Source organism: Ictalurus furcatus, chromosome 3, assembly GCF_023375685.1.
Source record: "Ictalurus furcatus strain D&B chromosome 3, Billie_1.0, whole genome shotgun sequence".
In the NCBI taxonomy this organism is placed as follows: Eukaryota; Metazoa; Chordata; class Actinopteri; order Siluriformes; family Ictaluridae; genus Ictalurus; species Ictalurus furcatus.
The window spans coordinates 29,514,783-29,531,594 of record NC_071257.1 but is presented as its reverse complement, the minus strand read 5'-3'; the positions used below and the strand labels follow the sequence as shown (position 1 = coordinate 29,531,594).

Genomic DNA, 16,812 nt, shown 5'->3' with positions numbered 1-16,812 from the left:
CATACTTTCAGGGCAATGTTCATTTACAAACAGGATGTGCACACTTCTTTTTTGTGTCTCTCGTCAGTGGTTTGCTCCAGTAGCCTAAATTGCATTACATAGCTCCAAAGTAAAATAATATTTGAACTTTATTTCTGTAGCTTCAAACTGACCTGAAAGTCACCAGTGACTATTGACTGAACAGTCACTGTGACTATTGTTGGCACCTTACAAACAAACTATTTCCCTTAATTTGGGAGAAAGATGTAGTAATTTTGAAAGATAGTTCCCTAGCTTACTCAGAAAGTTCCCCAGAGTGTCTGCATGAGATCAGTTATGAATTTAAGTGAAGTAGTTGAGGAACTGTACAAGTTCAGAAGTTAACTGAAGTTATAGCCTGCAGATTGCTGTTTGTTGTTATTATTTGTAAATGAAGAAATTTGTGGTAGGGGCCACATAGGGGTAACATAGTGGTAGGGGTCACATAAAAGAAGAAGAAGAAGAAGAAGAAGAATACATACATACATACATACATATATAGATATCCTGAGCACTAAACAGATACAGATACAGAGTGGCATTGGGTTACACCCTTTACTAAGTGCTTTACAAATGTCCACAGTCTGCAGCTTTTTTTGTATTTGTAGAATGCTCAACACACAGCATTTAATCCAATAAACATGAAAGATTATAATTAGGATAATCAAATTTCCTTCTATTTTGCGATCTCCACTCATTTAGAGTCATTAAGTATTATGAAATACAAATACATCAATACGGTGTGACTCACAAGATGGCGCATTGCCATTGAAATGCAGCATGACGTAACGCCACAGGAGTGTTGCCAGGTCTGCTGTTTACGAGCAACTAGAGGGCAAGTGATGGTCTAATGTCTAAGCTGACTTTTACAGTGTATTGTACAGTAGCGACAGTTAAATCGTAATAAGTACGATATAACTTTACTGTTTTTTGTTTTGGTTTTTTTTTTCTTTACAATTTTAAAGATTCAAAGCTTTACATAAAAAAGAACACAGTACTGAACTTTAACATCTAATTAAACGATTTCAGTCAGAGTTGATCATTCATTCATTCATTCATTCATTCATCTTGAGTAACCTCTTTATCCAGGTCAGGGTTTAGATATGTAGGGGGTTTGTAATTGATAATGAGTCTTTATTGGTCACATATACAGTAGAGCACAGTGAATTTTTTTTCTTAGAATACCCCAGCCTGTGAGGAAGCTGGGGTCAGAGGGTCTGATACGGCGTCCCTGGAGCAGAGAGGGTTAAGGGCCTTGCTAAAGGGCCCAACAGTAGGAGTGCTGGGGCTTAAACCCCCGACCTTCCTTCGGGTACTCCAGTGTCCTACCCCAGTCCAAAGACATTCATAGTAGGCTGATCACAAAGGGTTTGTAGTGTATGAATGTGTTTGTGAATGTGTGTGTGTGTGTGTGTGTGTGTGTGTGTGTGTGATTATTCCCTGCGATGGATTGGCCCGCCGTGTTTCCCATGCTCCCTGGGATAGGCTCCAGATCCTCCGCGACCCTGAAGGATAAGCGGTATAGAAAATAGATGGAGAGCGGTTCGGATGTTGCTAGTTTTCAGTACAGACCTGGCAACCTCACGGCCCAGATTTGCGTGTGCGGGGGCGGGGCTTCTGGTTAAGAGCGCAGCGCGCGACACTTTCTAACATTTCAGTTAGATCTGGTCGAGGATCCGAGCAGCTGCAAGAGGAAGTTTTTAAACTTCTGTGGTTTTAGTCTCTCAACAATAAACATCATGATCATCATAATTGAAGATCAGGTAAGGACTGCAAAGCTAATAAATTTGTGATGTTTTAAAAAAAAGATTTTAACTCAGGTTTTTTTTCAAGCCGAACCTGAACGTTGCCTGTTTTTCTCTCTGTATAGTGTAAAGTGCTTCAAATGAAGTTAATGTTCATAAACATGTAATCCGGACGTATTTATCTCAATCATGTGACTTATTTAACTGGCTAGTTAGTTCTCTTTTTTATTATTATTATTATTATTATTATTATTATTATTATTACCTCAGTGCAGTTACCTAACAGACCAACCGCATTCAAGCTTTAGCTTTAATAAGTTACGCCCTGTTCTGTGGAACTCGTCAAATATGGTGGATTATAAAGAGGTTTAGATTTGATCTATTTTAGAGCAAAACATTTTTTCCATTACTCGTAGTATTAGTTTTGGCACCGCGCTGCTCGCCCCCTCTGTAAAATGGCGCTAGCTCGGTTAGCAGTGTGTCTGTGTACTCGGGCTTTAAAGCTCCACGTGCTGACTCAAAACAAGAATACTATTTTATATATAAAATATTTTATTAATATCTGAAATGTTTAATCAGGGAAGTTTGGCTAAAGTGTTATTTTAAAAAATCCTGAGTCGTCTTTTTTTTTTTTTTTTTTTTTAAAAGAAGAAAACCGTTTATGCTAAGCTAGCTAAGCGTTTTAAAGAAGCCAAAATGTCGCCGTTTGAAGGAGCGGGGAAAAAGGGGTTTAACTCGAGCAGTGTGGAGGAAAAGCGAGTCAAATCTTCTTTTATATGGTTGTATTTGTATAATTTGTGATGATCAGATGGGGGACACTTCATTTGAGCTCCCTTACGTGTCAAGGTTTACATCGAAATATTTCAGACTTCATTTTCCTCCACAGTTTATACTCGGCTCGCGTTAACACACGCACACTCCATGTGTATGTTCAATTATTACTTCTCTTTCTGAAGAATTAGTCTGTCTGGGGAATTTTTTTTATTTTTTTTAATGAATTAAATGAATAATTTTACACCACACTAGCTGACACAGTGCTAACTGGTGGTACATCGCGCGCGCTGCAGCTCAAGCACGTGGGTCTGAGGGGTTTGGGTGTGGGGGTAAAAAGGCTCCCTCATGAGATGTTTAAAAAAAAAAAAAAAACTTAATCCTAAACAACAATCTCTATTTCAGGCACTGCTAAGGATTTACATGAACATCTGGGATTGATCAGAGTATTCACCCAATACAATACACACTCAGTACCTTTACATGGATCACAATAGTCCGATATTAAGAAACTAGCATGTAAACAGATTGTTGAAGACTTTAATCCGATTAAAGTCATACTCGAAGTAAACACAAATCAAATTAAGACACATGGCGTATTCCTATTTTCTTTACATTATCGACGTGTATTACAGACATGTACACACCTTAATCACACTATTAACGTCGTGTTGGCGTTTTCACCGCATTTTGCAACAGGACACGTACACACACGGCAGAGCTCAACCGTTTAATGGCAAACAAGAGAGCACGACTGCGTCCAAAACCGTTTACTTACCTACTGTATAGTAGGAGAGATGCAAGTATTTCAGCAACTATATAGTAGGTAAGTGTGTAGTTTGGGACGCAGCCCACGGCTTCAAGCAGTCGTCTGTGTGCACATACAGCATGACAAATAATTAACTGCACTTGAAGCTTTCGAAAAATAAAAGCACCCAACACTGTATACGTTACCATAACGAAGACTAACTGTATGCTGATATGTGAAATTCTGGAGGGGATGGCGTGGCGTGGGGACGTAATGACATGTGACGTTAATCGATCTATGTTCTATAACATGTAACACGGGAACATGAAAGGAATATTCTTAAAGCGACTCATGTAAACACCTTAATCACATTATTGTCTTTTTGAGAATAAGGTCAATAATTAGATTACTGCTGTCCATGTAAAAGTTGTCACAGATTTTCATATTGCAGCCATCGACGTTAGTGTAATGATGCTTGTGGAGCTTCTGTAAGGTTTAGGATTCTTGTACAGGGCTGAGGGTGAAATATGGGGGGAAAATAAATAAACGTGTATATAGTCATCAAAACTCTGGAGTAACACACATGGAACTATGTGAATTATGTTGTGATAAAAATCCAAAATAAATCAAAATAATTTAGTATTTTAGCATCTTCAAAGTAGACCCCCTTTTTCATAGAATTTCCAGAAATGTATTCTTGGTATTTTCTCAGCCGATTTCTTGAGGAATTTCCCTGAGATGCTTTTTATACAGTATTAAAGGAGTTCACACCTACGCTGGACTCTGATCAGCTGCTTTTCGGAATATTTCGCTCAAAGTCATCCGTTTAAAAGAAAAAAATTGTAAATAAAATGTTAGCTTTCTAATATAAGAAATTAATGTTCGTGCAAATATATTTTTGTCTACAACACCGATTTCAAACATTTAATCATACACCTTCAGATCAAAAGGTTTTAAAGATCATGAGAAACATTTCAGTCGAGTGTCTCCAAACTTTTGTGTGCATTTCAGTTTCAGTTAGCAAATAAGATCTACTTACAAGACACCAAGTTTTCAATTGTTATCTTCATACGTTCTCTTGTCCCTTTTCATTTCCATGAACAAACTCTATTTTCACACCTCATCTTTATATTTTTCAAAATAGGTTTTTAAAACTGCAAGCAAATTTGTCCAAGTTATAACTTCCAAATTTCTGAATTTGTTTTGAGAATCTTGAAGTACATGTGTTTTATACATTTACAGCATAAAGGCATTAAACATAACATAAACAGCATGTCTGTCTTGTACATGGGCCAAGTGTTTATAATGTGAACATAGCTTTTCCAATAATTGTCCCCTTGCTTATGGCTGTACACCTGAAAACTTGCCGTTTCTGGCTTTTCAAACTTCAGCTCGAATAGGAAAAAGTTGCTTCACTGAAGGGGAAAGGATGTGGAACATGAAAGATGCATGGTTGTACATCAGTAGTGGTTATTTTCATATTGTGGTGGTTGTTTGACTTATGAGTCATTCATGAGCCTCGATCTTGAGTCAATCTGTGGGGGAGGGGGAGTGTGCAGGCCTGTTGATTGGTAAAAGATGAGAGGTCCTTATTATTGTATTTTGCCCTGCTGTTTTATTGCCTCCTGTCATTATCCCAATGCAACTACATTATTTGGAATGAACAGAATATATAGATGGACCGAGATGTGCATACATACAAAGTACATAAGACCAGGTGTCTGCATGCATATACACATTTGGCATAGTAAAAACCATCTATATGTGAAATCTGAGCTGTTTTAAGCATCACTATATGAAAGGAGCACAATACTGCTTGTCACAGTGCCTGGGGAAACTGGCAAAACCACATTTTGCAATTTTGATTGATTTTATGAACGATGCCAGTAATTCTGGTTCAACCACAATAATAAAAGGTGTGCTGCTGTGCCCTTTGGATTATATGCCTGTGGTGTTTCACAGCTTTTAGAAGATTTAATATCTCCAAAAAAAAAAAAGTTCTGTCTAACAGGTTTAACATTATTTCTAATGTCACTTCTCTACAGGCAGCTTTCGATAAAGCTCTGGCTGATGCAGGCGATAAGCTTGTTGTTGTGGACTTCACGGCCACGTGGTGTGGGCCTTGCCAGAGTATCGCTCCCTTCTACAAAGTGAGTAAATCCTGCTTGTAATATAGTTCATCACATCTCCTAGCATGCCTCATCGAGACTTCATATACCTGGGTGTCGCTGATGACTTGTCCTGGATGGAAATGGATGATGATGATTTAAAGTGGAGTTACACAGATGTTGGATCTTAAGTCCACTCCTGATAACGTGGGTGTTGCTAAAATTACTGCTACTATGTTGTATTAATTATTTGTAAGGATTAAAGTTTAGAAGGACAGTGGTGTGAAATGCATCTGTTTATTGAATTATCTGTAAGTTTCTAATGATTACACTGAAACCAATGACGTCTCTGTCCTTAGTAATGGATATTCAGGTTTATTCCTTGGAATTGATTTGAAAAGAAAAGGTTCAATCAGTTAATAATACTGCTGCTTTCACACCCGTTTGTCTGGTTTCCAATCCAAATAAGAGCAAAAGTTGATAACTTGGAGTGTGCAGAAATTCTTCATTTGTTGGTCAGAAAAACAATGGTGATTAAAAGGTAAATAAATCTTTACCCACTGTGTGTAGATATAATAATCACCTGAGCCTGGAAACCACACAGTCTGTGCTAAATAAATGTTTACCTAATTGTATAAATAGCTCGCTCCCTTTGTGTGTGTGTGTGTGTGTGTGTGTGTGTGTGAGAGAATACACTATCTGGCCAAACATACTTGTGAACACGTGACCATCACACCCATATATGCTTCTTAGACATCCCAATCCAGATGTAGTCCCCATTTACTATTCTGATAACTTCTGGGAAGGCTTTCGACTAGATTTTGGAGCGTGGCTGTGGGGATTTGTGTTCATTCAGCTACAAGAGCGTTCGTGAGGTCAGGCTCTGATGTTGGGTGAGGAGGTCTGTGGTACAGTCAGTGTTCCAGATCGTCCCAAAGGTGTTCATTGGGGTTGAGGTCAGGGCTCTCGAGTTCTTCCACTAGAACCTTGTCAATGTCTTGATGGACCTCACTTTGTGCACACTAACATTGGCATTCTGGGCCTCTCGGTTCCAGTGAAGAGAAATTCTAATGCTACAGCATACAAAGACATTCTAGACAATAGTGTGCTTCAACTTTGTGGCAACATTTTTGGGGATGACCACCATGTGGGTGTGATGGTCAGGTGTTCACATACTTGAGGCCATATTGTGTATGAGTGAGTAGTGTGTGATTTTTTTTTTTTTTTTTTTTTAGATTTTTTTTTTTTTTGTTCTTTGGCTGCTGTGGTGCCCAGATGTCCCTTTGGGGATCAACAAAGTACAACCCCAATTCCAAAAAAGTTGGGACACTGTAAAATGTAAGTAAAAACAGAATGCAATGATTAGCAAATCTCATCAACCCATGGTATTCACAATAGAACATAGAAAACACATCAAATGTTTAAACTGAGGAAATGTGCCATTTTAAGGAAAAAATAAGGTAATTTTGAATTTGATGGCTGTAACACGTCATTAAAGGTTGGAAAAGTAAGTGTTGCTAAAAAGAAACAGCTGGAGGTTAATTAGCAACAGGTCAGTAACATGATTGGGTATAAAAAGAGTATCTTAGAGAGGCAGAGTCTTTCAGAAGTAAAGATGGACAGAGGTTCATCAATCTGTGGAAAAACTGTGTCTACAATTTGAACAATTTCAGAGTAAAATTGCGAAGACTACGAATATCTAGTCATCTACAGTACATAATATCAAAGGATTCAGAGAATCTGGAGAAATCTTGAGATCTTCGGTCCCTCAGGTGGCACTGCATTAAAAACTGGCATGATTCTGTCATGGAAATCACTGCATGGGCTCAAACACGTCCAGGACTCAATATCTGTGAACACAGTTCGCCGTGCCATCCACAAATGCTGGTTAAAGCTCCATCATGCAAAGAAGCCGCCATATGTGAACATGATCCAGAAACGCAGCTGTCTTCTCATTTAAATTGGACTGAGGCAAAGTGGAAAACTGTTCTATGGTCAGACGAATCGAAATTTGAAATTCTTTTTGGAAACCATGGACGCCGTGTCCACTAAACTAAAGAGGACTAAAGAGAAGACGGAACATCCGGCGCTTTTTTTTTTTTTTTAAATCAGCGCTCAGTTCAAAAGCCCGAATCTCTGATGGTATGGGGTGCATTAGTGCCTTTGGAATGGGCAGCTTGCACATCTGGAAAGGCATGAACAATGCTGAAAGGTGTATATACAGGTTTTAGAGCAACATATGATTCCATATTTACTTCTAAGAGACTCTTCCTCTAAAATAATCAAAAAATATTTATTTTTATACCCAGTCATATTACTAACCTGTTGCAAATGAACCTACTTGGTTGCAAAATGTTCCTCCAGCTGTTTCTTTTTAGTAACACTTACTTTTCCAGCCTTTTGTTGCCCCGTCTCAACTTTTTTGAGACGTATTGCGGCCATGAGATTAAAAATTACCTTATTTTTTCCTTAAAATGGTACATTTTTCCTAAGTTTAAACATTTGCTGTTTTCTTTGTTCTGTTGTGAATACCATGGGTTGATGAGATTTGCTAATCATTGCATTCTGTTTTTATTTACATTTTACTCCGTGTCCCAACTTTTTTGGAATTCGGGTTGTACATCCATCTACTGTGAACGGTGCCAGATTAGACATTTATATTTATAGCATGTAGCAGATGCCCTTATCCAGAGCTTACATAAGTTGTGGTTAGAGGTTGGTGGTTAAAGGTGGTTCTTTTATGCTTTGGGTTTGTGGGTATGTTTGTTATGGTTATGGTTTTTGTCCACTTGTCTGCCTAGATGAAAGCGTCACTGAAAATTAACACAACATTCATCTGACTGGTTACCTTTACCCTGTGATGAAATGTTTCTAAACTGATGGGAGTGGTCTCTTCCATGGTGACTCCGCCCTCGTCCACAGGTCATGAGTTCTTACTGAAGTATTTGATGAGGATGAAAATATTGTAAATCGTATGTTATGGCCTTCAGTCATCAGATCTCAATGCAACTGAACACCCATGGGAGATTTTGGGGGCGGTGTGTTAGACTGTACTGTCCTCCACCATCCTCAAAACTGGGAATATCTTCTGGAAGAGCGGGTCAGTACAGAGACCAAGGTGGCTTATGATCCAATACCTTAACAAGACACCATGTTGGTTTTTCCTTTAATTTGTCAGCCAATTATTTTAATTTTACCAGAGCTCTGGTCCCATAGACTATTGTGCACACTTTGAGCTCTCGGTATAAGGTTTTTTTGTTTTTGTTTTTGCATGCCGTACACAAACGTAGGATTTTTTTTGTTTGTTTTTGTTTTCAGGAACTCGAGGCCTGTTTTTGGTGTCCATCCATGCTTCTTTCTGTTTGTCTGAGATTTGAGTTTCTGGCTAGCATGATATCTCAAGAACTAGTGGTTGAATTTATATGGAATTATCATTGTGACAGGAACAAGTAGTGTGGGTTGACTCGCAGGTATGTGTAAAAGGTACATGCGAGAGGCCTTTGCATGCAGGTTTCTTCGTCCCCACCCCGCTTAGTTTTGCACCCGACTTTGCATTACTCTGCAGTAGGCAGCCCTTGGGCCACTTCCAAACCATCAATGGTTTAGATTTCTTGTTATTGGATTCTCATTTGCATTAAAACAGATGAGCTTCAGTTCAGTGTATTGTGCTGTTGTCCGACATGCTATCCAGCGGATACCTTTTACTAACATTAATTTTTAACTAGACTTCTTGTCTTCCCTCCCTCCTTTTCAGGGGCTGTCTGATGCAGCAGGTAATGCCAACGTGGTCTTCCTCAAGGTAGATGTGGATGACGCACAGGTTAGTAAGCTCCTCTAATCTCACTCCATTCCTTTATTCCAGTGCTGTAGGGGATGTAACTGTATCTGTAGTAGTGCTCTGTGCCTGTATTTGGATTTAAACCTGCAGTAGGCATTGGCTGAGCTGTATGAACCATTCCACTGGGGTGGGGTGGGGGCTCCAAAGTAGAAATGACAGCTCTGTTAGCATGGTGTGAATTCTGTTTTTGGTGATGCAGCTGTGGTTGAGGAACTGCCAGAGTTCATAATTGGTCTCAACTAAGAGATGTGTGGGTGTGTGCTAAGCTTTTGTTCATAGTTTACATGTTTGTATCTACCTACAAATTTACTTGGTTGTATTTCATAAAAATATGAACTAGTATTCTACTTCAAACCATCATAAGCCTGACCAGGCATCTACTTAGGATGCTGTAAATAGATTTATGCAGGGACATTAAAATGGTTCATCTATGAACCTTATTCATTTCCAAAAGCATGACCAGTGTGCATCCTGTCTGTCTTTGTAGAGCACTCAAGCTGTTCATTCTGAATAATGTGTTTGTGTTTGTTTACATCCCTGCAGTGTGGCATTGAAAACATCCAATGTGTTCCATTAAGATCTTTCATGTTGTGATTCAGCTTTACGGTCCAGAAAAAGCCCCTCATCTCTGACTCTTTGGCTTTGCCATGTAAATTCTGCCTCCCCTTTTACTTCAATGCTATATTGTGTGAATCTTTAAGTCCTGTAGAGAAATCAGATGTCCTATCTTGCACATAGAACAACACCCCTTATTTATAAAGAAAGAAAAAAATCATAAGCTCAACACAAGCGTTTTTTTATGCTCTTTTTGAAATTTGATCTAATTCAACCAGACATCTTAATGTATTTTGAAAATAAAATAAGTTCTTCAGTGTTTAACACATGCATACTGGCCTGTTTGCATATACATACATTGTCATGATTTACTTCGTCTTCCTTAAACGGAAAGAAGCTGAATTGTTGTTTGAGGAAGACGGCATTTTGTTAATCTGGATAAAACAGAACTTTAAACTCCATAAGTAAGTAGTAGTATTAATAGTAGTGGCGCCAAAATCAAGTGGGAAGAAACATCTTGAATATTCTCCTGCACAGCAGTAACCCAGGTTTATTGAGAAATAAAGTTTAATAAAACTACAATGTAATATTTTACAGATTTGTTGACCCTTTTCTGAACATTAAAAATAGCAAAACTCGAAACTACACTTAACAGAAAGCTGAAATCAGAACTGTTTTGTTTATCTGAGTAAAAAAGGGACCAGATTACGAGTCGTCTCTCTCTCTCTCTCTCTCTCTGTCTGTAGGATGTGGCTCAGTCCTGTGAGATCAGATGCATGCCAACATTCTACTTTTACAAGCATGGAAAGAAGGTGGGCTGGTTTCTTTACTCTAATTAAAGTACACACAAGAAGAAGGGAATTGAATAGTCTGCCATTATTCTGGTTTGCATTTCTGCTGAGTCGTTTACTAAAGTTTCCTGCCTTGATGGCTATAACACAGTAATGCTTTTTGTGAAGTGTAATTTTACTCCCTTTTATTTGTGCTGCAGATCGACGAGTTCTCTGGGTCCAACCAGACGAAACTGGAGGAGCTGGTGAACACTCACAAATGAACACTGAGAAATGTGTGAAGCATGAATATAAATACAAGCTTGACCCCGAACATGCCTGCTGTCAGTCCCATAGACTTTTCTAACAAGCACTCATTTTGTTGCTTAATGAACTTTTGATGCCCTGACAGATGAACTGTAGAAATACTATGTTTAAACAACTACGCCTTACTCGGTTCATTGTATTTCCATAATTATTTCAGGTTTCTTTTTTTAAACCATGTAACTCCATGATTTATGACCAGAAAACTAACCATTGAAATCTGGTGTAATAAACAGATCTATAGAATTCATTCTCTACCTTGTGTTTTTAAAATATATGTATTTATTTTTAATAAATACAGGATAAAGTATTTCTCTTCTAGACATGACTATAAAAGTGAGACGAGTCATGCACAGATCATATAATAATAGCATAAGTAGAAACTTCTGGAGCTTGTTGGATGCAAAAAAAAAAAAAAAAATGAAAGCAGGAATTAAAGTAATGATTTGAATGTGAATTGATGCCAGTTAACTAGTACTAAAGAAAGTCTGTAAAAGTCCCCAACAAAGCCTTAAAGCCCCGTCAAACTTTTTTAAATTGCCCCTTTCAGTTCTACCATCAGTGGTGAATTTACTATTAAATGCAAAAGAAAAAACAGTGCATGCCTTTTCATTTAAGGGATTTGTGTGTGTTCTTTATTTCTGCCATTTTCTTCTGGCTGGGTTTGAGGATTGTGAGGGTTAGGCTGAATTCTGGAAAACAAGGTTTTGACATGAACTTTTCCTACCAATAATATATTGACATCTTTACATTTAAGAAAACAAATGTATTTATAAAAATAACCTTTTTTATACAATACCTTTTTTCTTCTAACCTTTCCTTGGCTGCCTGACTGCAAAGATCCTCTTGTCTAAGGAACCAGTTTAACACTGCCAGTGGTAAAAGCAGACATTCTAAAGATGTCTAAAACCTTGTTAGCCAGGTGTTAAGTGCCATAGATGAAACGGACACAAGCCTAATAAATCCAGTTTGTAATCAGATACCGGCTGTCGTGTCCATAACGGGCCTGTTAATTCGCATTATCGTCAAAACAGAAGAGCGTTTACACAGTGTACGGACGGACGCGGGCAGTTTGTTTAATGACCTGATAAAAGACTTGTAGGAAATTTAGTTCACTGAACTGACTGAAAGAGTCGGCGATTATTTCCCCATTCATGAACAGAAGTCATTGGAATGAAGAGACTAGGATGTTGAAATGCCACGAGTGACAAATCTCTCGGATAATGAGGCCGAGACCGATGTGGAGGAGGAGGATGATGAAAGGGAGAACTTGTTCCTGTTGTAAACTTGCAATTTGTCTGTAATATTTTTATATTCAGTTATAAATGTAGAGGTGTGCAGGGCAGAGCAGCTGGAATGGAGGCTTTGTATGCTATAATTAACTTTGTCTTGTTAAGGTACATGCAGTAGAGGAACATTTCAGTTCAGGATATAATTTTCAAAACTATATAGAGAAAATTTGAGTATTTGAGTGTGATCATGTAAGGGGTTTTCCCAGGCGATGTACCAGTTTGAATTTGCTGTTAATTTACATCTCTCTCTTTCCCCCAACCACAGAAATTAATGCGACATCCCGCTCACTACAGCCACTTGGCGCCTGAGCGAAACTGAGTATCAGCATTTTAACCTTTCTCTTCACCATTTTAGTGTTGTACTGGTGAGTGGCTGTCTCGTGTTTGTTAAATCTGTGAATGAAATGAAAATGACCAATTAAAAAAAAACAAAACCAAACGTAGGCATTTTTTAAAAAAAGTTACACATTTACATGTGGAAACGATGAAAAGTCAATACGATACCGTTTCTAACTGATAAAAATCTGACGTATAGCAACGATTTAAATTTTTTTAAAAAAATCAGTCACTCAAAAGAGGTCATAAGTATTTCAGCAGAATTTAAAATGTTTGGAGTTTTGAATGAAGACTTGAAGATTAAATTTGTGGAACAGTTGATGTACATCATGTAGCCCGGCCCCTATGGATGAGCTGTCACTGGTGTGGATGAGCAACTACTCTGCCTGGATGGAGGCAAGAGTTACTTTTTCTTCCTTAACTATTAATGATTATATTATAGCTATAAATAAGACAATTCAGAGGGGTTAGGTTTTGTGTGTAGTAGTGCTTCATTCCCCTGTTTGAGTGAATAGTCCAACATGCCATGTTGTCATTTCATCAATTAAACCAAAGATGGTAATTCTATGGAAATCTAGCTTTGGATCCCTAATGAGCAAATCATAGGTGACCGTGGTAAGAAAAACTTCCTGAGATGGCATAAGGAAGAAACCATGAGAGGTACCAGACTCAAAAGAGAACCCATCCCCTTCTATGTGATTATAAATCCTTGCAGTATGCAGGTATAGAAGCGTGAAGACCTACAGTCCTGAGTGTGTTGATAGGATGTTCAGCATGAAGATGGGACAGTCTTTATGATTACACCAGCAGTTACAGTCTACAGTATCCAGGTGAGATTATACACTGAAGAATGGGTGCGTCTTGAGCCTAAACTGTTTTAGGAAGTGCAAAAGTTTAGGGTATCCACGTGGGACCACCCACAACACAAATGTAGAAGCCCTAAGCAGAGATTGTTTTGCATATGTTTATTGGCTCTGCTACAGTATTTGTTTTCTCAAGTACTTGATTTGATTTGCTGAAACACTGCTGGGTTCACATCCAAACCAGGGGGAGTACCTTCAAACGTACACCTTTTGTACTTTTAGTATGTATCTTTAACCTCAAAAGGTGCGTACAGTATACCTTTAAAGCTTTACTCTAAACCAGGAGTGTCCAATCCTATCCCGAAAGGGTGAGTGTGCGTGCAGGTTTTCATTCCATCCAAGCAGAAGCCACACCCAAATTGCTGACGTGATCGAGAAGTCGCTAATGGTCGGTTTAATTACTTGAGAAGGTCTTGGCTGCAGCCTGAAGAATGGGGCGGGGCTGCACTTTTGGGTGGGGCTACATGTGTCACTCCACCCATAACTGGTCTTATTGGTTAGTGGCAATGTAATGCCGTCAACGCCCAGCCCTAATCCTATCCCTAACCATAACCCTTAACTCTTAATGGGCGGAGTGACACATGTAGCCTCACCCAAAAGTGCAGCCCCGCCCCATTTTGCATGCTGCAGTGAGGTCTACTTGAATTACTTTGCTTATTTGAAGTTTTTCGTTTCCAACAGTGCAGCAAACGGCAGTAAAAGTATCTGGGGGGGGGAGCTTTTGATCGTAAATGGAGCTTAAAAACGATGAGAAGAGAGAAAGAATTGATCTGCACAACACCTCCATGATTAGATAATTATTTTACACCTGTTTCGGTACCTTGTCTCCATCCATGACAGTCAGCTCTAGCCGGTATGTGTTAAACTAAACTATTCTAACTGTCTTAGCAAAAATGGGCAATTTAGTACATTTAATTCATCTAGTAATTAGTTTGCTAACAGCTGTAGTTTATGATGTATAGTGTTCTGCTTTTTTATATTGTGTTTTAATAATTGCTGAATTGAAAGTGCGCCGAATCAAACCAGGCCTTGAAATGAGTGAGTAACCCGACTGGCTTTTGTTGTTGGTCATGGTCTCTATTTACATTTAGAGCTGTGATTTTTTTTTTTAAAAAAAGCTTTGAACTCCAATGCCATTATTTGTGTGTTAATTAACTCCTTACCTTGTACCCATGCTTGTTTCCTATTTTATGATAGTGTTGATATTAATCAGGTGTATGTACAATACCACTGGCCATAACAGGGCTGTGAGGATTATGTACATGCAAATACTGGAACTGCAACATTCCCAAGGCTCAAACGTAAAGATTATACAGGGGTGCATTGTGTCAGATTCCCGACACTATATCCTGTGATTCAAACGTTTCTATCCTGATGGGAGTGGTCTTGTCTAGTCTTACTCTGCCCCGTCCACAGGCCATGAGGGTTCACTGAAAGGTGTGATGGAGAAAGGTCTGTCTGTGTCCTGCAGGACTACAAATCATGCCTATTACAAGGAACACCCATTACAAGGAACGCCTACTAGCATATCATACTACACATTCCCACGCCCACTTGAAGATAGGCGCGAATTTCATCAATTTCCCTAACTCTAACTGTATTTGTTGTGGGCGTAACTTGTAATAGTGGGCGTGCTTTATAAAGGGTGTGGTTTGTAATCCTGATGGATGTTTTCTGTATTTGTTGTGGGCATAACTTGTAATAGTGGGTGTGCTTTGTAGGGGGTGTGGTTTGCAATCCTGATGCATGTTTTCTGTATTTGTTGTGGGCGTAACTTGTAATAGTGGGCGTGCTTTGTAGGGGGTGTGGTTTGCAATCCTGATGGATGTTTTCTGTATTTGTTGTGGGCGTAACTTGTAATAGTGGGCGTGCTTTGTAGGGGGTGTGGTTTGCAATCCTGATGGATGTTTTCTGTATTTGTTGTGGGCATAACTTGTAATAGTGGGCGTGCTTTGTAGGGGGTGTGGTTTGCAATCCTGATGGATGTTTTCTGTATTTGTTGTGGGCGTAACTTGTAATAGTGGGCGTGCTTTGTAGGGGGTGTGGTTTGCAATCCTGATGGATGTTTTCTGTATTTGTTGTGGGCGTAACTTGTAATAGTGGGCGTGCTTTGTAGGGGGTGTGGTTTGCAATCCTGATGGATGTTTTCTGTATTTGTTGTGGGCGTAACTTGTAATAGTGGGCGTGCTTTGTAGGGGGTGTGGTTTGCAATCCTGATGGATGTTTTCTGTATTTGTTGTGGGCGTAACTTGTAATAGTGGGCGTGCTTTGTAAGGGGTGTGGTTTGTAATCCTGATGGATGCAGACGGATACACTTGGTTTGAAGAGGTTGAAAAATGATGTAATAAGTTCTAGCATTCACATGCACACCGGATCTCGATCCAATTGAACACCTATGGATCGCTGTGTTAAGACGGGTTTACACTGTATGATTTTCAGCCCAAATTTTCTGTCTCACATTGTCAAATATAATTTTTTTGAGTTCACGTCTCAGGACGTATAACGTGATGTGATCAGCGCCAGCCAATTTAGTGCCACAGCAACCAAAGCCAGCTGATTCAGACAGCAGTTCTGGCAGAGTCAGAAATCTTTGAGTTCTGAAACTTTTGACTGCAACTGCTGCTACTATGCTAATGTAAAAGCTATCAATAGGAGGACTGCATAGGGTGATGCAAAACTCATGGGACAGCTAGTAGTGTAGTGGCGATTACAAATCGTAAACAAATTGATGAAAACTCAGTCAGTGTTCATATGAACTTTTATAAGGACATCGCCTTCACCTATCAATGACCTTAAATGGGAGAGCTAGATCATAGAAAGGGCAGCTGAAGTGTTAGTCAGTAGTAATCAAATATACCGTACAACAGCTGTATAGTTTGTCTCCATAAGTAGTAAATCAGAAGTGCATATACTGTATCAGATGTTATTAGATTTCCTTTTAAGAAACTGATCAGTTCTGCTTGCTTTGTTGGGAGTGATGAGGGGAAGGATGTACATCATTGAAATCAGTAGTATAAACCTAATACTATATGAATGGGATATAACTGATCTATACAGCTGTCTTGAGTAATTATGATCACTTTCACATGCGAGCTCAGAAAAATCAGAGATGGGCATGTCTTGACAATATATATGCATAGTTATCACTAAAAACTCCATGAATACTACATGAATCTAATTTTAATACAAACTGGTAGCTTGACTTTTATTATAAGTGTTTATTGTAGGGCTTGTGGCTATGCAAGTTGAGCTTGATCATTAGGTAACATTACTATAACATGTACAGTATGTACAATACATGTGCTAGGAAGTCCATAACTTACCATCACTTCTCTGTCCTTTAAAATGTCAGAGTTTAAAATTTAGAGTTGTATGCAAAAGTTTGGGCACCCTGACCAAATGACACATTTTGTTGATTTTATGAAGTGAAAAAAAGTAAACAAA

The 16,812-nt window shown here is 38.8% G+C and overlaps 1 protein-coding gene across 2 annotated transcripts; it reads left to right on the top strand.

Annotated features, from left to right (window-relative positions):
* Positions 1–1,654: 1,654 nt before the first annotated feature.
* On the top strand, positions 1,655–11,123 carry zgc:56493 (Thioredoxin-like). Of its 2 annotated transcripts, XM_053621957.1 has the most exons (5): positions 1,655–1,781; positions 5,328–5,432; positions 9,145–9,210; positions 10,530–10,595; positions 10,775–11,123. In XM_053621957.1, the coding sequence occupies exons 1-5, from the start codon at positions 1,758–1,760 to the stop codon at positions 10,835–10,837; spliced, it is 324 nt and encodes a 107-aa protein (XP_053477932.1). In that variant the 5' UTR covers positions 1,655–1,757; the 3' UTR covers positions 10,838–11,123. The 2 variants fall into 2 exon arrangements, with proteins under 2 accessions (XP_053477932.1, XP_053477933.1); XM_053621958.1 differs by lacking the exons at positions 1,655–1,781; positions 5,328–5,432 and adding an exon at positions 8,248–8,490.
* Positions 11,124–16,812: the final 5,689 nt, after the last annotated feature.

Excerpts from the sequence above, each read along its gene's own strand:
- zgc:56493 (XM_053621957.1), top strand. The coding sequence starts at position 1,758 with ATGATCATCATAATTGAAGATCAG. Across the intron at positions 5,433-9,144 it reads GTATCGCTCCCTTCTACAAA|GGGCTGTCTGATGCAGCAGG; the intron begins GTGAGTAAATCC and ends CCTCCTTTTCAG. Across the intron at positions 9,211-10,529 it reads TAGATGTGGATGACGCACAG|GATGTGGCTCAGTCCTGTGA; the intron begins GTTAGTAAGCTC and ends CTCTGTCTGTAG.